Below are 18,485 nucleotides of genomic sequence, written 5' to 3' on the forward strand. Positions count from 1 at the left end.
CCGCCCGCCCCGTGTCCCGCTAATAATAAGTGCTTCAGAGCCTTAAAAGCAGGGACGCAAGTGTCATGCGGGCGCGTCGTAACGGGCTGAGCTCCGGCTGAGCACCCGGGGCTGCTTTGCCGCCGGCATAGCCGGGAGAAGAAAAAAAAAAGGGGGGGGGGGAGAGAAAAAGGAGATTAAAAAAAAAGCCTCGGAGCTGGTTCCCGAGGAGGGGGTGAGAGAAGAGAAGCCCGAAAGGCTGGACGAGCCGTCAGCGAAGTGGCGATGAGGCGCAGGAAGACGGCGGTGGCGGCCGGCTGCTGCCTCGCCTTCCTCCTGGGCACCCTGCTCAACCTCCTCTTCATCCCCGGCTCCGAGCACCCGCCGCCGCCCCGCGAGGAGCTGCCCCCCTCCCCGCCCGGCGCCCCCCTCTACCCGCCGGAGGAGGAGATCGGCGGCGGCCAGGCCGCCCTGGCGCGGCAGATCCGCGAGCGCTACGAGGAGGTGCTGCGCTACCGGCAGCACCGGGCGGCGGCGGCGGCGGGGCGGCGGCCGCTGCGGCCGCGGGAGCGGCGCCTGATGGACCTGGCGCCGCCGCGCACCTCGGCGGAGCAGCCGGGGCCGCGGGGCCGAGCGGCGGCGGGGCCGTGGGCCGGCGCCTCGGCCGAACTCTCGCTGGAGCCGCCGCTGCTGGGCTGCCGCGACATCCGCGATGTCAGCGGCGTGCAGTACCTGGGCTCGGGGTACACCAAGGCGGTCTACAAGGCGGTCCTCAACCGCACGCTGGCCGTGGCCCTGAAGGCGGTGGACTTCGGCGGGCACGACATCGCCCACTGCGTGCGGCAATTCTCCGCCCTGGGGGACTGCTACCGCCTGGCCGCCTACAAGATCGTCAAAGAGATGATCCTGCTGCAGCGGCTGCGCCACGCCAACGTCCTGCAGGTACGCGGGTCCGGCCGCGGAGCCCTGCCTGGGCGGGTGGGTCATGCTGCCTTTCCCCGGCTTTCTCAGTCCCTCCGCGGGCAACCTGTCGGAGCTATCGCCGCCGGTCCCGGCGTGCGCGGGGAGAGGGCCGGAACCGTGCCGCGGGGCCCCGGAGAGTTCGCACACACACCCCCGTCCCCTGTTCCGTGGGCAGCCGCACCCCCTTCGGCAGGCGCGGCGGGGGTCGCGGTCGCCGGGGCAGATGTCCCTGTCCCTGGCACGGCGGTTCCGGACCTCCCGTCCCCATCGCGTGTCCGCGGGAAGGCGCGTCGACGGGCGCTTTCCGCTGGCAGCGGCGGTGCTCACCCCCCGGTGACAAGTGAATCGCCCCGGCGGGGCAAGGCCGGCAGCGGTGCGGATGCGCCGCGTTCCCCCTCGTGCCCGGCATCCCCCCGCGGCGACCGGCCCTGCGGCTTGCGCTCTGATCCCGCTTCCTCGTAAACAAAACGAATACTGAGGTGAGGAAGGGGCCGAGGAGGAGGCTAAGGAAGGACTCGTAAATCCAAAACCACTCCCCGAATGCGGGAAATAAAGTTCGGCTTGAACGCAAGCGCCGCTGGCTCCGGTACCCCCGGAGAGAAGCCAGCGGTGGGGTCACCCCTGGCAGCCTCTGCTGGGACTCCCGGCGGTCTCAGCTGGATCCGAGCAGCCCTGGCACACGGGTCGGCCCCGGGGGCTCACTCAGGACGGGCCGGGTGGGAGTCCTGCTGGCCGGTGCGCCGGCAGCGCGGCACTTGCCAGAAGGGGCTGCATTGTAGGGCTGTTACACATCAGCATGAATCTCAGCGGGTCCATTTGGATGTAAATGCTGGTATGGAAATTCCTATTGCGTTTCGCATAGCATGAGCGTTGCAGTAGAATAAAAAATGAACGTTAGACCAGACGGTCTCACAGTAGGTGCTTTTTGAACTGAACCGGGTAAAGGAGTTTTGTGTTTCTTCTTCAGCAGCTGCAGCAGGAGTACCAGCTCCCCCACGAGAACTTCAGATCCCAGCGATCAAAGCTCTCGAGTTTCATATGCTGTTCAAAGAAAGGCTAGTCATGATTTATCCACAACAAGAAAATAGATATTAACCTTCCTTCCTTCCTTCCTTCCTTCCTTCCTTCCTTCCTTCCTTCCTTCCTTCCTTCCTTCCTTCCTTCCTTCCTTCCTTCCTTCCTTCCTTCCTTCCTTCCTTCCTTCCTTCCTTCCTTCCTTCCTTCCTTCCTTCCTTCCTTCCTTCCTTCCTTCCTTCCCTCCCTCCCTCCCTCCCTCCCTCCCTCCTTTCTTTTTCCATACTCTTTCCTCTGCGGTGCCAGGTATAACTGTAATGCATAGGGAGAGCAACGTCTTGCAAACCACAAAAACCTGTGCTCCTAGGAAGGATATTAGTTGCTCCTCTTAGGCTGTGATGAATTCTGCTTGGAAAAGCCATGCTTGGGTGCAGCCATCGTTGCTGGTTGCTCTGAGAGGGTTTTGTTTCGCCTCCAAGATTGGTTTTGGTTTGGTTTGATTTTTTGTTCTCAGTGTGGGTTGGCCAGTGTATGTTTTTAAAGTTGAGTCATTTTGGTAGGCACTAGCAATTCTTTCCCATGTTACTCGTGTGTAGTTTTCTTTTTGAGAGGATTAATTTGGCGTTAATTTGGAGCCGTCGCTCTCATAGAAAGGAAGGAGGGGTATACTGTCTGTCCCCGCAGGTGCGGGCGGGGGATCCTCTGGCAGCGCTGCCGATGTTTCCCGGCGCCCCGCATCCCCCCACAGCAAACCTTGCAGGAGCCGCAGGAATTCACTCCTCCGGTTCAGGATGATGTGAAAGAACCACAGTAGTTCACTTCTTCGGTCCGGGATGTCAGGTGGACTCTGAAGGGAAAAGAGCAGGCGAGATGCGGGGTGTCGCATGGCGGGGGCGCCCGGGTCAGGAGCAGCTGGAGGATGAGCAGGCACTTCCACCAGCGCCAGGAGAAACACGCCCAGCCTCCGTGCTGGGAAAATGCTCTCATGGGCAAGAATCCCGCCTGTTAGTTAGGGTTTCGTATTTACATGCCACCCCATTTAAAAATAGATTACACTTAAATCAGAAACATGTTTTCAGATTCGTTCCGATTTTGTCATTGTGTTTCCTTTCGCCTGCCCTTCTGCTGTATCTGCCCCAGCGGTGCTGCCAGGCCGGGAGGAGAACCCCGAGCCCCGGACGTCCCCCCGCTTTGTTGTTTAATGAACCGCGTTGTGGGGGCGCAGGGGGCCAGGGTGCTGTGGCCCGAGAGAGGGCCAGGGTGTGATAAGGCATTGCCTTGAAAGGAGACGGTAAATATCGACCTGACAGGCGATATCTGGACACTGTCGGGACAGCGCTGCGGGCCAGAAGCAAGTCTCCGGTGTCATGCCGGAATCGTAGAACCGATGCGGAAAATGGGCACCAGGGAACAACGTGAAATATATTGATTGTGCCCCTGTTAAAATCTCACACAGGATAGGATCGGCTGATTTAATGATTTTTTACTTATTTCCAGCAAAAGCCGGCCCCGAGCTTAGAGTTCACTGTGTCCAGGGTTTGCTGCCGAGGCAGAGGGATCAGTGCAAAAGCCAGCGTCTCCTTCTCCCTCTGGCTTTTGACAGGCGCTTCGGCTCCCACTGGAGCAGGAGGACCGCACTGGCTACAGACGCCAAAGGAACACAGATGCCACATCTATTGGGCCGGCCAGGGCCGGGAGCTTCCCTGCCTTTGCTTCTTCACTCGGTTTTGCTCCTTTTCCCCCCTTCTCCGGCGGCTCCCGGCGTACCCAAATACGATCTGGCTGCTATAAATAGCAGGAAGGACGTGCCACCCTCCTGTCACCGGGCCGCGCCGGGGGAGGGCAGGGCTGGCGGGGGCACCGGGAGGGATCGGACAGGGCGGCGGCACTCACCAGGTCGCTCCTCGGCCACCGCCCGGGGCTGGAGGCGAAGCGGGGCCGCTTGAGGTGAGCGGGAGCTCTTCCTCCGCCTCCCCACGCCGCGGGCGTGGGAGGGAGCGACCCCCGGGGACGCGTCCCCGAAAGCGGGCGGCAGCCGCCCTGCCTCAGCTGGAATTCTCCCGGGCATCCCCGGCCCCGGTCAGGGACTGGTGGCCTTGAGTGCGTTCACGAGTTTCTTCTGCTGAAAATAAAGTTTCGTGTCGGTTCAGTCCTAGGAAAGGGGGTTTTCCTGTAAATCTCTGGCAGCTGACAGCCTGAAGTGTAGTTTGTAAGATAACAGGCTTGTTCTTTACTGTCTCAGCAGTTCTCATTCTGGCCTGTCTCTTGTCAAAATCAGCTTTTTTTTTTTTTTTTTTTTCCTTTTTTTTTTTTTTTTTTTGCCATCCTTTAAAAAAGACTTTATTGTTGTACAATACACGATAGAGTGGAAAAGAGCTCTTTGCAGAAAGTACCAGTGCTTTCAGACAACATGCTGACATATCCACCGTGCCCCCCACCCGGGGAAGGAGCCAGATGTGTCAGCTCTGGCAGATGTGAATCAAGTCTAGCAAAAGAAACACGGAAAACCAGCAAGATGGAGAGTGGTTTTGCGTTTGGCAATGCTGAGGCGAAGGCAGCTTGCCTTCCTGTTTTTATTTCCATGCTCTGCCCGTCACTTGCACGAAGGGCCAGCGCTGGGCCATCGCCCCCCCCCCCCCCCCCCCCCTTGCCCCCGCCGTCTGGGGCTGCCCGAGGCTCCCCGGGGCGGCAGCCGCTGCGAAGGGCAGGTGCAGGCTGCAGTGGAAATATATTTGCTTTGGAGTGGCGAAGAGAGGGGGCAGTTCATTAAAGTTGATTTTATAATGAAGGGCACCGGGGAAGAAGGGGGAACTGGGTCACTGATTTATTGTAACAGAGGATTTAGCGGCCCGCTAATTGCTTTGCAGTCGCTCTGTGTCAAATGCGGTGCTCGATCTCTTCCTTTCACTCCGTGCTGCGATTTCTTTTCTTGCCGAGTTCAAATGCTGCTGTCTGAATCCTTTCTGTGCATTTTAAGATGATTTAGTGTGCTTTAATTCCTCCCTGCCCATATTTGAGGAAGAAAAGAAAATCAAACCATTTGCAGTTAATTTCAAACAATGAGCACAATTGTAGTGACACAAAGGCAGTGTTTGATTTACTGTAATAATGTAATTATAGCCCTGGAGTATCAGAATTAAGGTTGGGGCCATTCTTTCTTCGTTTGCATTGCTGAAGAGATGGAAGGGAAGGTCTGAAACTGCAGACGTTTGTAAAAGTGCAAGCTTATTTCTTTGACAGCTATTTATCAGCACTTTCAGTGTGAGTTCACAATGATTCATTTAAGAAGGAGCTACCACTCTCTTTTTAAAACACACACACAAAAGCTCAGGGAAAAGGCTTAGCTTTGTCTGATGCTGATGGAAGACGATAGCTGCTAACAGCACCAGTGGCTTACTGGCTGCCCAAGACCGGTTCATTTGGCTTATTTAGCTTGAGTGTGAAGTTAAAATGTGTAGATTAAATACTGAGATGGCATCCGAACTAGAAAAGTCACCATTCAAATACCAAAGCAGTTTCTGTATGAATTAGGTCATTTAGCTCTATTGTATTTGCCACTGATTTTTAAAAGATGGTTATGATTACGGGGAGAATAATTATCTCTTGCAAAATTAATTGATTAAAATAGACTGCAAATAACACATCGCTTACTGCTGACATGCAGACTTAAGATGTGCTAGCTAATCACAATATTTTTAAATACCCATTTTTAAACAGGATTTTCTTTTCTTTACATGTGATAATTAAGAGATATTTTACCCTGATGGTTTCCCTATACATATGCATAGCCAACAGGATACAGCAGTTTTAATGTGAGAATTAAAATGATAAAGCTTTGTATACAGTTTGCTTATTCCAGGTGGAAGTAGACAATCTTTCCAAGTCTGAAAAAAGTCAATATACAAATAATTTCCAGTGCAAGCTTATTTGCATGGGGATTGTATGGACTCTGGAAGATCTGGTCCTCCACCATCCTTTTTACAGGAATCCACCGTTGTTTTCACAGAAGGCAGGGGGGAAGGGGAGATTGTGCTGTAGTCGAAACAGTTACTCAGGGACCTCTTCCCTGCTGCCTGCGGGTGGGCACTGAATGCCTTTTGTGGTGGCAGTGGTGCAGGATTTCCAGCAACAAGTCTTATCTGTGTCTGGCTGGAGTTTGGCCATCAGAACTCAGGGAACTACTGACCTGAGAAAAGTGCTGCAATTGCTGATAGCAGCTGGTGGGAGCCTATATGGAGAATTTGTCATTCTTAATTTTTGGATGGGGCAGCAGAGGTTCCCAGCGCTTGGAGATCAAACCTTTCAAAATCAAGTGCCTAAGGAGAATTAACCTTTGAGGCTGGGGCTGGGATGGGCTCTCACTATGGACCCCATATACAGGATTGCTGCCTTTAGGAAGGTCATGTTGGACTGGGAGTGTTTTCTAATGTACTTCTAAATTACATCAGTTGAGCTGCTCTTGGGACAGGTTTGTTAAAGATGAATGAGGCCACCACGTGCGGCAAGACCAGGCTGATAGTGGCTGTTTAACTGTCATTGGGATCAGGGGAACCTCAGCTCCCAGACAGATGAGCCTGCCATATCTTGTCAGTGGCAGGGGAGGTTGGCACCTCTTGCTGGACACCTCCTTCCTCTGGAAATTTCTTCCACCACCACTGCCTGGTGAGCCGTGATGGAGTGGCTTCTTTGTCCCAGTCAATCCATTGCTTGACATTACCAGGTGCAAAGGTGCACCGTGAAGCAGGTGAGGCATTTATGTCTCTTGGGCACCCTTCGAGATGCTCAGTGGTGGTCGATGCAAGGTGTTGGGCATGCACATGGATGCGGTGAGAGAAAAAAGCAGGCAGTGCCACCTACTGATGGCTCAGCAGAGACAGCCCGCTGCTGCTAACAGATGTCCCCACAGCCCCAAGGAGCTCGGGTTGGAGTGGAGAAGGGCAGGGAGAGCAGACAGATGCGGTTTGGCGAGGAAAGAAGAATTACACGAAGTGCTTCTTTATTGTGAGACTGCTTCCCAAAAGGCCCAGATGTTATCCTGCACTTTTAAGAGTGAAGAAAGGATCTGTTAACAAGAACTCCAGAGCTGCTGGAAGCATAGGGCTGATGCAATTGCAAACCCACTCTTAACCATTCCTGTCGCTGGAAGGCAAGCTGCACATCTTGATGCTGAAGTCCCCAAATAGTATTTTTTTCCATTTGAATTCCATGGGATGGCAGAGGACGTTCAACTTGCAAAGCTGCTGGCAGGAATGACTTTCCATAAGGCACATGTCATCACATAACTCAGAAGGGCTACATTGTCCCTCCTTTTAAAAGTAGCATTCGTAAAACTAATCCCAATCATTTGTTGAATGATTTCTATGATTGTTTCTCAGTTTTATGTGCCACGTAAATCATTCCAGAAGACTGGTTTGAATTTCTGCCTCCTTTATTGGAGTTGATGACTTGCAACCCCATCCAGTTTCTTTGAGGAGAACCCAGCACTGCTTCTTCTTCTCAGTGGCTTGGAGAGATGATGGTCATCACAGGATGCTGTGGGTATGATCAAGTTCTCCCTTGCCGCTTGCCTTTTTTCATGGGAGTAACAATGAATGAGCAAGGTCATTTTGGGCCATCAATATCCTGGCCTGGAATTAGTTATGACCGGGACAGAATTGCAGGGGGAAGCACATGGTTTTTATAACTTATCCTTTCACTCCCTCTGCTCCCCAGTGTGGGATAGCTAGGTGAATCTCTTCTCCCTGGTATCCAGTGATAAGGCACGTGGGAATTGTTCGAAGCTGCACTGGGCGAGGTTGAGACCTGACATTAAGAAGGGTGGTCAAACACTGGAGCAGGCTTCCTCGAGAGGTGGTCAATACCCCAAACCCATCAGTGTTAAGGAAGCATTTGAACAATGCCTTTAATAACATCTTTGACTTCTGGTCAGCCCTGAAATGGTCTGGAAGTTGGACTACGTGATCATCTCTTGTCCCTTCCAACTGACCAACTGAAATGTCCTATCCAGTCCTGTCCCTGAAATGGATGACTGTGGGCCTTTTGTACATGCTCTGTCTTCTAGTTGCAGCCATGTTTGGGAAGGGAAGGCAGGGATGTGGTGGTTGGCCAGGGAGAAGGAGAGGACACTAGTGCTGGCATTCTTCTGATCCTCTGTGTTTCTTCTCTCTGCATGCACGCAGCATTGGTGGATTCAGGCATCAGCTCAGGCTGTGCTTGGAAGTGTTGCAGGCTGGGTTTGTCAAGTGAATGTATCAAATATGCAAGCTGGGCTTTTTAAAAGGTCTTCTTAATGGTTTTTTTTTGTCAACACAGTCGTCTGATGGTTCAGGTAGATGCCCCATGACATTTAACTTCTCTTGCCATTTTTCATTTGAGTGATGGCCGTGAAAAACTTAACAAGGACTAGTTCTCACAGGCATTGTGCTAATACTAATATTGACTCTAGACTAATTTTAAAGGACTTGTTATTTTTCATCACACTCAGCTGAACTGCTCAGTTTAATTAACAGACACCAAACATGGGTATTTTATATTGTTTCAGGCCAAATTTGGAACAACTTTAGTTTGGATAGACCTGCTTTTTTCTTGGATTATGTAGCTGCAGATAGACTCCAAGTTTATTGTAAAGCTTGCAATGATTAAGTTCAAAATGATATGACTCATACCTAAGAAAGAAGAATTATGCGGATGGATTTATTATAACGGATCCAAGACAAGCTTTTCCAAACATGTGATGCACAGAGGTTATTTGACAGCTTTGTAATGCAAAACCATGTCATGACAAAGGGTTAAACTTGTGGTGCTGTGGAACTCTGAATGCCATGGCTGTGGATGGAGGTCAGGGGAGCTTCTGATCTGGCTATTTACAAGATAATGAACTATGCTTCCAGTGATATCAGCCTGTTTCCATTGAAATCGGGGTTGTATGAGTGATCCATTTGTCTTCACTGGAAGGCTTTACAAGAGTAGGCTGCTTGAGTGACTAAATATTTGCAGGGTTGGGCCTTGAGCTTGTGCAGTGCAATGCAAATTCAAAGTGCTGTAAATGTTTTTAGTAGAAGAATTTTCCACTTCAGGGTATAAGGAAAGCAGGGAAGTAAAAGGGAGATAACGTTACTAAATCATAAGATTATAGCCAACATAATATGTGTCAGGCCAGTAGGTATGTATGGATATGTATACACACATATACCTCTAAAATATATGGAGATATCTGTGGCCCTTTATGGATATACCAAAAGATATGGGTAAATACACATAGTGTCTGTGTCTGCGTACTACAGTCCAGTTTTTCTATTAATGAAAATGTTTAGTAACAGTGCCAGGAATGAGATTCTTGTACCTTTTAGTTCTCCTGGAGTTTAGTGCTAATCATAATAATACATTTATAAATAAAGCCTAGGCAGAACTGTGAATTTAGAGTTTAATATTTGAATTACCCATTACTTGTTCTCGGTTCCAAAATCCATCAGCAAACAAAATCCCACCTCACAGCTGTCAGCACACAGTTTGGGTCTCACTCTGAAAAGGCTCTGCATGCTGCTGGAGATGGTCTATGTGAGTCTTTTTCCAGCAAAACTCAGCACTTTGCAGGACTTGATTGCTAGATTTCAATGGGAGAAAATCAATTTACTTCTTCTGTGCCATCTTGATATATTCTATAGCAGGAAAGTCAGCTCTGGATTGATCTCTAGAGAACCTGGGCATCAAGTTCCCTGCATTTTCCAGGTTCCCTGCATGTTACAGGTTTGCATGTGCTTTTGGCCTGATTGGCAATATTTAAAAATATTTTAATGTGTATTTTAAAAATATATAAAACATTTTAAAATACACATGCAAGTATTGTGTGTATACGTTTGATAGCAGAACAGGCATATACATATTTGTCATATATGCAAAAAATATATGTTAATATATGTGCTTGTGTGTATATGTATGTATATTTATATATGTGTATATATATATATATATATATATATATATATATATATATAAAATCAGCAATGAAGGGAAATGTTTTAAACACAAGTGATTATTAAATCTTAAAGTGACAGAAATGTCTCTAATGTACTGTTAAAGCGTAGCTGTATCAGCCTGTGCTGGGGATTTCTGCTCTTGCAGGGATGGACTGTCTGAGCGACTGTCAAGGATGAAATGTGAATCCAAGGACTGGACCCTAAAAATATTACATTAACTTAGCAATAAAGTAGCAAGAGCTTCTAAAACATGCTGTTCTGGTTTTGAAACATAGCAGTTCAAGCAAGTGGCTCATCAAAAGGCCAGTAGGAGCTTTTTATTTCCCCTGGGCACCAAAACACTACAAAATACAATCTCAACACAACCAGTTTTGATTAAGCAACTCTGTGTCCATGTATTTCTGAAAAGAAAGACTGTGTCAAGTGTTGAGTACTGTCACTCTTCGTACATGTGAGATTATATTTCATTGCACTTTTCTATTGTGGGCAGAAGTTGGGTCCTACTATAGTCAAAATTAAAAGATAATAACAGTCGAAATTGAAAGAGAGTTAGGTTTCTGAAATTTACTTCTAGTGTAATGCAGTTGAGCCTGTCACTTATGTTACAGCTGGTAACAGTGCTTGAAGTTCATGTTCAGGGACTCCCAGAAATCTCATAATCATTAAAGAAAAAAGGGGGAAATTGCCAGTTTTTGTAGTTGTCGAGAAAGAAGAATATTCACAATGTGTTGCAATTTTTAGGGAAAAGGTATCATCTGTGCAGGGGCATTTTGCCATGGCAACAGAGTCCCAGCTGGGGAAAGTAGCTGGAGACCGGTTTGGAAAAGGTGGGTCCTACTGTTTGTGACTAAGCAACCCTCATAAAGGAAATGTAACACTTTGGCAATGATTCTGGTTTGACTTTTTATTTTTCTGGAAGTCCAGCCGGGGTGTCTACACCAATGCAGAGGGCTCATCATTCGCACAGACTCACCCTGCTGATGACAGCTTAATAAGCTTCTTTATTTTGTGTTTTTGTTCAGTAGGCTTGTTGGCTTTTGTGTAGAGGCTGACCTCTGCTTTTGCCCTCCCCTGCTGCCCCAACTCCTCTGAAAGGGGCACCTCTGTCCCCATAATTTGTAGTAAAAGGGAATTACAAAGGGAGGTGAACTGGCTGGCTGTAGGGACACAGGCTCCTACAATGGTATATAACTTTCACAGGGGCCGAGCCTGGATGCCCAGTGTGCCTAAAAACTGTTGGGAGTCAGTGGGAATTTTGGGTGCAGAAAGACTAATGCCAGGACTGAGCCTTTACGACCAAGAAAATCCAAACAACGAGGGAATAATCTGGTAAATGGGACTACTCGAAAGAAATGAATTATGACACATGATGTGAGAACAGGTCAACATTTCGTATCTGGCATACATTTTTCTAAACAGACAGAAAGGCATCCCAGTATCATGACTGTTTGCTATTAGATTCTACACAAAAATATATTGGGGTGGCATTTAAATGCAGTGACTCGAGATAGCAAAAAGATGTGGGATTGTATTTCTTTCCATTCATTTAATTGGAACCATACTGAAAAAGCGTATGAAAACCATCACTCTTCAATATGTCTGAAGTGTAGCTTTGTGACGCTGAGAATGATGTCCAACCTAATAGAATTTCAGATAGAGGAGATATTTTGGCTCATCTTTTGCTTCCAGCTATATTCAGTTTCCCCGTGTGGTTATTTTTCTTGTTATTGTATGCACCAGCTATCTGTTTCTTACTTCACTGTCTGGGAATACAAACCATTCTGTCTCATTTCTGACCTTAAAATGGATTGGACAAAAACAAAAGGAAGTGAAAAAAAAGAGTTTCGGGGTAGTACCCTTGTACTTGTTTCTTGTGTTGTGTAAGTCAGCTTTTTGAACGAAAGGCCTCAATATTGCTGCCTGGGAATATTTTGCATCTAGATATATTCTGTATTTTGTAACATCTGTGTGCTGGGTGGTGGTTCATCAGGAGGGGATGAATGTAACCATTTCAGATGCTTAACTGGCTGTTGGGACTTGCCCAGTTTGTAATCATGGTAATTGCACATACAAATATGGCCATGTAATTACATGTGCATTTTTGCATTTAGTTTCAGGAATTCATTTAGAAAAGTATAAATATGGCCCAATAAATCCTTTATATCTGAGACTTCTGTGCTTTTATAACTCTATATAATTTTGTACTAACACTTTATCTGGAGAGGTTTCACTTAAGTAAAATTAATAAAAAGCTCAGGTTAGTTTATAGATATAGTCAGATACTTGGGCAGCGAAGACTTTTGCCAAAGTACAAACTGGACATTAAATGAAAGAACTAAGGGCAAAATTTCATGAGAGTAAACCTAACTTGTTGTTATTACTATTGGCCTTCATGGATCTAGACACAATAGACACAAATAGGTACTCTACTTAATTTCTGCTCCTGTGATCATATGTACATAGATAGTGAGATTTATTTTTCAATATTTTTCGTGTATATATATATATATTTATTTTGTTTATATAATCAAAAGGAATGGATAATTGTTGTTTGTCTTCTGTGTTTCTATTCCCAGAGTTGTTTTCACAAATGTTGGCAGTGTCTGATGGAGACTGATACCTTTTTTGTATTCAGTGTTACTATGAACCAACAGTTACTGCAATACTGTCATTTCCCAGTCGGGATTGCTTTCTAATTTCCCTTATGGCTTTTTTCCCAGTGGATAGTGTTACTGTGCTAAAGACAAGAGCTGAATTCTGCAGATGATACAGAAACAGATGCTAGATTTTAACGCTCAGAAGTGAGGGTTTCAAACCTGCCAAGCTTCATCCTGCCTCCTTAGTGTGCCCACACACACAAGACGTGGGAAGTAGCTGGAAAGGACTGCAGAACCCAACCTTCCCTGATTAAATAATCTATATTGTAGTAAATGTTTTCATTTAATTAAACTTTAGCTTAGCACAGATAGCTCAAACAGTTGTGCTGATGTGATTTTCTAAGAATTAACTCCTGGCATTAAACTGCACAAAAGTGGTGTCACGGATGATAAGGAACAAACCCAAGTCTGGTCTGAATGGCTCTGGATGGAGAAATTATTACTGTTAGTATCTTTGTCGTGGTTATGGCAGTAAAGACAAACGTCCATTTTCCTACTTCAAATGTTCATATTGGCATCAATCACAAATCCTCTTTTTGGCATGTTTTAAAATAAAATCTTCTAGCTCTTTTTTTGTTTAGGTTAATGTCCACGTTTAAGCAGCTGTTTTGAAATACAGTGCCATTTTTACACCAAAAAGAAAAATTGTTTACTTCTTTTACATTTTTTGGCACCCTTTTTTCCTTTAAATGTAGACAGCTACAGTCAAAACTAGCAGCATGGCTCATAACAAATCCCATGTTTTCTGACTTTAGCCTGGTCTTTGCTTTTCTGCCTGGGGAGGTCACGAGCTGTAGGAATGTGCTGGATGCTGGAATCTTCTCGCAGGGGCAGTGTGCAGCTTCAGCCACTCCCTCTGGCCGTGGCACTCTGCTTTCCTCATGATTTGGGATTGCTCCCTGTTCTGGCTGTCTGAGCCTGGCTTCCTCTGCTGGGCCGTACCCGAGTGCCCTCAGCACTGAGGAACCTCCCCTGTCATCTTCCCTGAGCTCTTTAAAACTAAAAGAGGTGTGAAAAAATCAAATTGCTCTGGGCAAGGCAGTAGAGGAGCAGCAACAGGGCATTTTTTTAATGCTGCATTTTCACACCAACCCTTTTACTGTATGTTTTATTTGACTGGGGGCAGAGATTACATTTCATTTTATTTCATGTGCATGCTGTTCTGGCTGGAAAGTTGTGATCAGATCCTTATCTGGCTCATTTAATATCCTCTCTGCCAGGGCTTGGCAGGGAGTTCATAAAAGCCTGTCCCCCAGTCTGTCAGACGTTGTCCCACTCCGTATAAAGCAAGACAGTCTCTCCTCCACAGTCTTTAAATATTATTCTAGTGTAATTATTTGTGCAAGTGGAAATCATTCAAATATCCTTGGAAAGCAAATAAAAGAAGTAGCCGGAGTATGGCTGAAATTGCCATTTAAATGCTTTTAAATTGTAGAAGCTACTGGCAAATAGTATTTTGGAGTATTTGCCCTGCTTTAATGATACTGTACACAGAAATTCATCAGATATAGTGAGAGGCAATTTCTGGCTGGGAAGAGATAAATGTTGGCTTTTCGATTGCTTTTCAAGGTGCTGTGTCATTGAAATACACATTGCCACTCAAGGCACAAACAGTAATCCTATGGAAAATGTCATTAAAACTATTTTACAATATTTTTAAGCATAAAATCAATATTATTTAGTCAGGTATTGCATAGGTTAAATTACCTTTCCTCAGATAGTTTTCTGTTTCTGCGTTCATAGTTGTGTTTAATTATTGTTATTATTTTTTTGTCTTGTGTATTTGTCATGGGTTGACCCTATCTGGATGCAGGGTACCCACGAAAGCCACTTTCTCACTCACCTCCTCAGCTGGAGAGGGGAGAGAAAATTTTGAAAAAAAGCTTGTGGATTGAGTTAAGCAGAGGGAGAAATCACTTAGCAATTAATGTCATGGGCAAAATACTCGACTTGGGAAAAAATTAATTTAGTTTATCAAATCATAGTAGGGTAATGAAAGATAAGACCAAATCTTAAAACCACCTTCTGCCGACTCCTCCCTTCTTCCTGGGCTCTACTCCCTTCCCGATTTCCCTGCCTTCTTTCCTGAGCAGTGCAGAGGTGTGGGAATGACGGTTGTGGTCAGTTAATTGTATCTTGGTTCTGTGGCTTTTTGCTCCTCAGGAGAGGACTCCTGAGAGAATTCCCCTGCTCCAGCGTGGAGTCCCTCCCACGGGAGATAATACTCCATGAACACCTCTAGTGTCGGGTCCTTCCCATCGGTTACAGCTCTTCATAAACTGGTCCAGAGTGGGTTGCTCCCACTGGATGTATTCCTTCAGCATGGGTTCCCTGCAGGGTCACAGATACTGCCAGAAACTCTGCTCACAGCCTCCTTTGGGAATCCACATGCCAAGGGACACTATGATGATGTTGCCTGGTTGTGTTGTTTTCAGCTCTACGGCTATTGCTACCAAGACAGCAATGACATCCCAGACACACTGACGACCATCACTGAACTGGGCTCGCCTTTAGAGATGATTCAGCTGTTACAGACTTCCTGGGAAGACAGATTTCGGGTGAGTAACAACTGTTTTATAAGGACTTTGAGGAGAGCAAGAAATAGTACAATAAATAATACTATGAAGCAGGGGTTGTGTACTCTTGGGCGCAATTCACTTTTATTAAATGTTTGTTTTGTGTATGATTACATCTTGGTTTAGAAGCAGTATTTAGCACTCCGCTTCTGTAGTGTTTAAGATACTGTGTTATTTTGTCTGTCAAGGTTATCTAATTTTAACTAGTTATATGGTTTTTACATGATATCGTGAAACATTTCTTACTTGTTGAAGCTTGAGGCCCCGGGTTTTGGCATTGTGCTCTGCAACTGGGATTTAAACAATAGGAGGATGTTACATTTCTCTCCTGATCCTTATCATAGGTTTGGTTTATAATTGTTTTCTACTGCTTCCTGCTCTGTTCATTTTTTCCTGGGGAAAGAGTGGAATAAACCTACACAAATCTCAAACCCAGTTTGTCCACTGCACTGGCAATTTACCAGGAGCACCTAGGTCACACTTAATTTGTCCAAAATGAAGCCAGACTGCAGCAATGCTTTGATCAAGACAGCGCTGTCTGGCTTGGTGTGTACGGGGAAGTGTCCTTGTCTGAGGTTAACTCCCTAGGACGTTGAAAGGCAGCAGCAGTCTCCATCTGAAACACTTTGGATTGCTCGGCTACATCTGTGCCAGAAAATTAAAAGTGCGCCTGAGTGAGCTCTGAGTGGAAAGAGCAAGGTGCAGCCCACAGCTGTGCTGTTGCATTCCTGCACTCTCTGAAGGCTCTGAGGAGGATTGCAGCCTGTGGGAAATGGCCCCATTCTGCCTTCTGGATCCTACCTGGGGACAGTGCAGGAGAGCAGCCTCAGTGCTGGGTCAGACCTGGCCAGAGACCATGCTAGCCAGTGTGCATGTGGGATTAAGTTTCTGTGCTCAGGAATGTTCCCTGGCAGAGTTTATTTTACTCATACAGCTGGAGCAAGTGTGTTCTCTGCACTAAGCTTCAGCTCCCTTTTCCTGAAAGAAGCATGGTCTTGATAAGCAGCAGAGGTACTCAGCAGGGTTCCCAAAACACAGGACCACCTGCCTTTAGGTCATCTTATCCAGGGAATGCAAATAATGAACTGTGACAGCAATTATGTACAAAATAAATGACGAAGAGATATGTGAGACTATGGGTAATAAACAGAGAAGTTTCTTTCCAGTGTGGGTATTTCTGAGTGAGCAGTTGCAAAGGGAGATAAAGGAGAATTAGATGAAGATGAGGACCTTCACAGAGGTAGAATTACAGGTGCTACAGTCCTTTGACCACTGTAATGAAGTCCTAAATAGTGTCATGCTCATTCATTTGTCTAGGATGCAACTAACACAGAAAGGAAGGAAATAAAATTGTCTTCTTGGTATGTGAGTCTTGTTTGTGGTCCAGTCCTGAAAATGACTGCATAAATTCATGATGTTATTCCTACAATTGATAATTTCCTGGTGTGGATGGGCTCAGCAGTAAGATGAGTAAGCCAGAAGTGTGTGACACAGAGCAAAGCCTTCACCTGCGTGCTTAAAGTTTGTTGTAAGGGGGCATTTGCAGTCCCAGCCTGCAGCAGGTCTGCACGGCAGAGCCTGTTGGGGTCAGGCACAGAGGTTGCTGTTGCAGGAGCAGAGGGCTTTTTGGCATTTGAGAAAAGGAAATAATTCTGGATGACAACCTGTGGGTTTGTTCAAGCAAAATTCTGGGTTTGTTGGCATTTGAAGATAGCTATAGTGTAGGTTAGCTTGGACTGGATGGACTTTTTCTCTACAGTGTATTGCAGGGTAACACAGACATGAGTGCTCCCCTTCCAAGGGGAGGTAAGGGTGGTCAAGTTTAGCATCCCATAACCAGGCTTGTATATGCCTGCAAACATCTCCATATGAACTATGGTATCCCATAAAAAGGAGAAAAATTTTCTTGTCTGGTCAGCCAGGAGAAGGATTATGTAGAAGCATGAGATGTTTCTAATGTTCTTCAGCTGTGCTCAGCTTTATCAAGGATGCATTGAGGTGCACCCTTGAGTGTATTATTTAAGCCCCTAGACTGAATTTGGATTTGACTACTTCAATGCACATGCCCTTAACATTGTATTTTAATAGAAAACAAAGATTATATATAAACAGTAAAAAGCCTGCTTAATAAGACCTGTTATTTATTTAATACATAAAATAAAAATTCCAGTATTTAACTGTGTTCATATTACTGCTCCATTTGGATTAATAGGTTACATAGTGGACTCTAATGGAATGCATGTATTGAAAATGGGACTTTGGTAAGGGGGTTGAATTCAATGTTCATCAAGGTTGCTCTCTAGCAAGAGTTACTCCAGTTTCTAACCTGCAGTGGAAAAGTGAAACATCAGCACAGAGCTCCCACCTCAGGCTCATAGTGGTGCATGAAGATCCTCCAAGGCAGACCTGTCAAGGCAGGCAGACAGACATGTGTACTTACCCTGAGGCGTGGTGAAGAGTTACACTGAACCTGTGGAGCTCCTCTTCCTGGGAGGAAGAAGGAAAAAGGAAAAAATCAGAGGAAGCAGTGGAAAAAAATCATAAAAACAGTCAAGAGGCAGGATCAGTACAGAGGCAATACAGACATGTCTGCAGTTGGAGCTCCAGGCATGGGTGCAGAGTGGTCCAGCCAAAATTTCCAGATCTGGAGTTTTTAAAAGAGCAGGATCAGACTGTGTGGTCAACGCCTGTGCATAATGGGTTATTAAAAGTTAATGCTTTTATTTCTGTTAAAAGTAAGAACAGCAACAATGAGCCCTGCTTCAAGAATAGTGTGGGAAAGCACTTGTAAAGAAGCTTATTTTTGTTTCAAGTCTCTCAGGGTTTTACAACCAGCTATGTTAATCCTGTGAAAAATACCTTGGTTGCAACATTTAGCTTTGAGGGTAAGCTATAATGCTTACATTAAGTCATAAATTTATTAACATATCTTCAGCTAAAGTGGTTTTGTTGTATACTGTGCACTGAGAAAATAATGCGAGGTACCCATGTTTTTGTGTTTCAGATATGTCTCAGCTTAGTTCGGCTTCTGCATTACTTGGCTCACTCTCCTCTTGGCTCGGTGACATTACTGGATTTCCGCCCTCGGCAGTTTGTGATCGTGGATGGGGAGCTGAAGGTGACAGATCTGGATGATGCCAGCATTGAGGAGAGTTCTTGCACCAGTAACAGCGACTGCTTCATGGAATTCCCTGCAAGAAACTTCACCCTGCCCTGCTCGGTTGAGGGGCGGTGTCAGAGCATGAATGAAAAGAGGAATCTCTACAATGCCTACAGGTCTGTGGTCTGATAAAGTCATGTAGAGTTAAGAGTGGGCCTAG

General features: G+C 46.3%; 1 protein-coding gene across 1 annotated transcript in view; it reads left to right on the forward strand.

Annotated features, from left to right (window-relative positions):
• PKDCC (protein kinase domain containing, cytoplasmic) overlaps positions 1–18,485 on the forward strand; it is a 35,872-nt gene continuing 17,387 nt past the window's right edge. Inside the window, exons 1-3 of the mRNA XM_066178371.1 lie at positions 1–921; positions 15,025–15,147; positions 18,170–18,441. Of these exons, the coding sequence (XP_066034468.1) occupies positions 265–921; positions 15,025–15,147; positions 18,170–18,441 (1,052 nt within the window). The 5' untranslated portion in view covers positions 1–264. The remainder of the gene's footprint in view (positions 922–15,024; positions 15,148–18,169; positions 18,442–18,485) is intronic.

The sequence above is a fragment of the Chamaea fasciata genome, unplaced genomic scaffold (assembly GCF_029207755.1).
Source record: "Chamaea fasciata isolate MVZ Bird 193981 ecotype frontalis unplaced genomic scaffold, bChaFas1.0.hap1 SCAF_3, whole genome shotgun sequence".
NCBI classification, from domain to species: domain Eukaryota; kingdom Metazoa; phylum Chordata; class Aves; order Passeriformes; family Sylviidae; genus Chamaea; species Chamaea fasciata.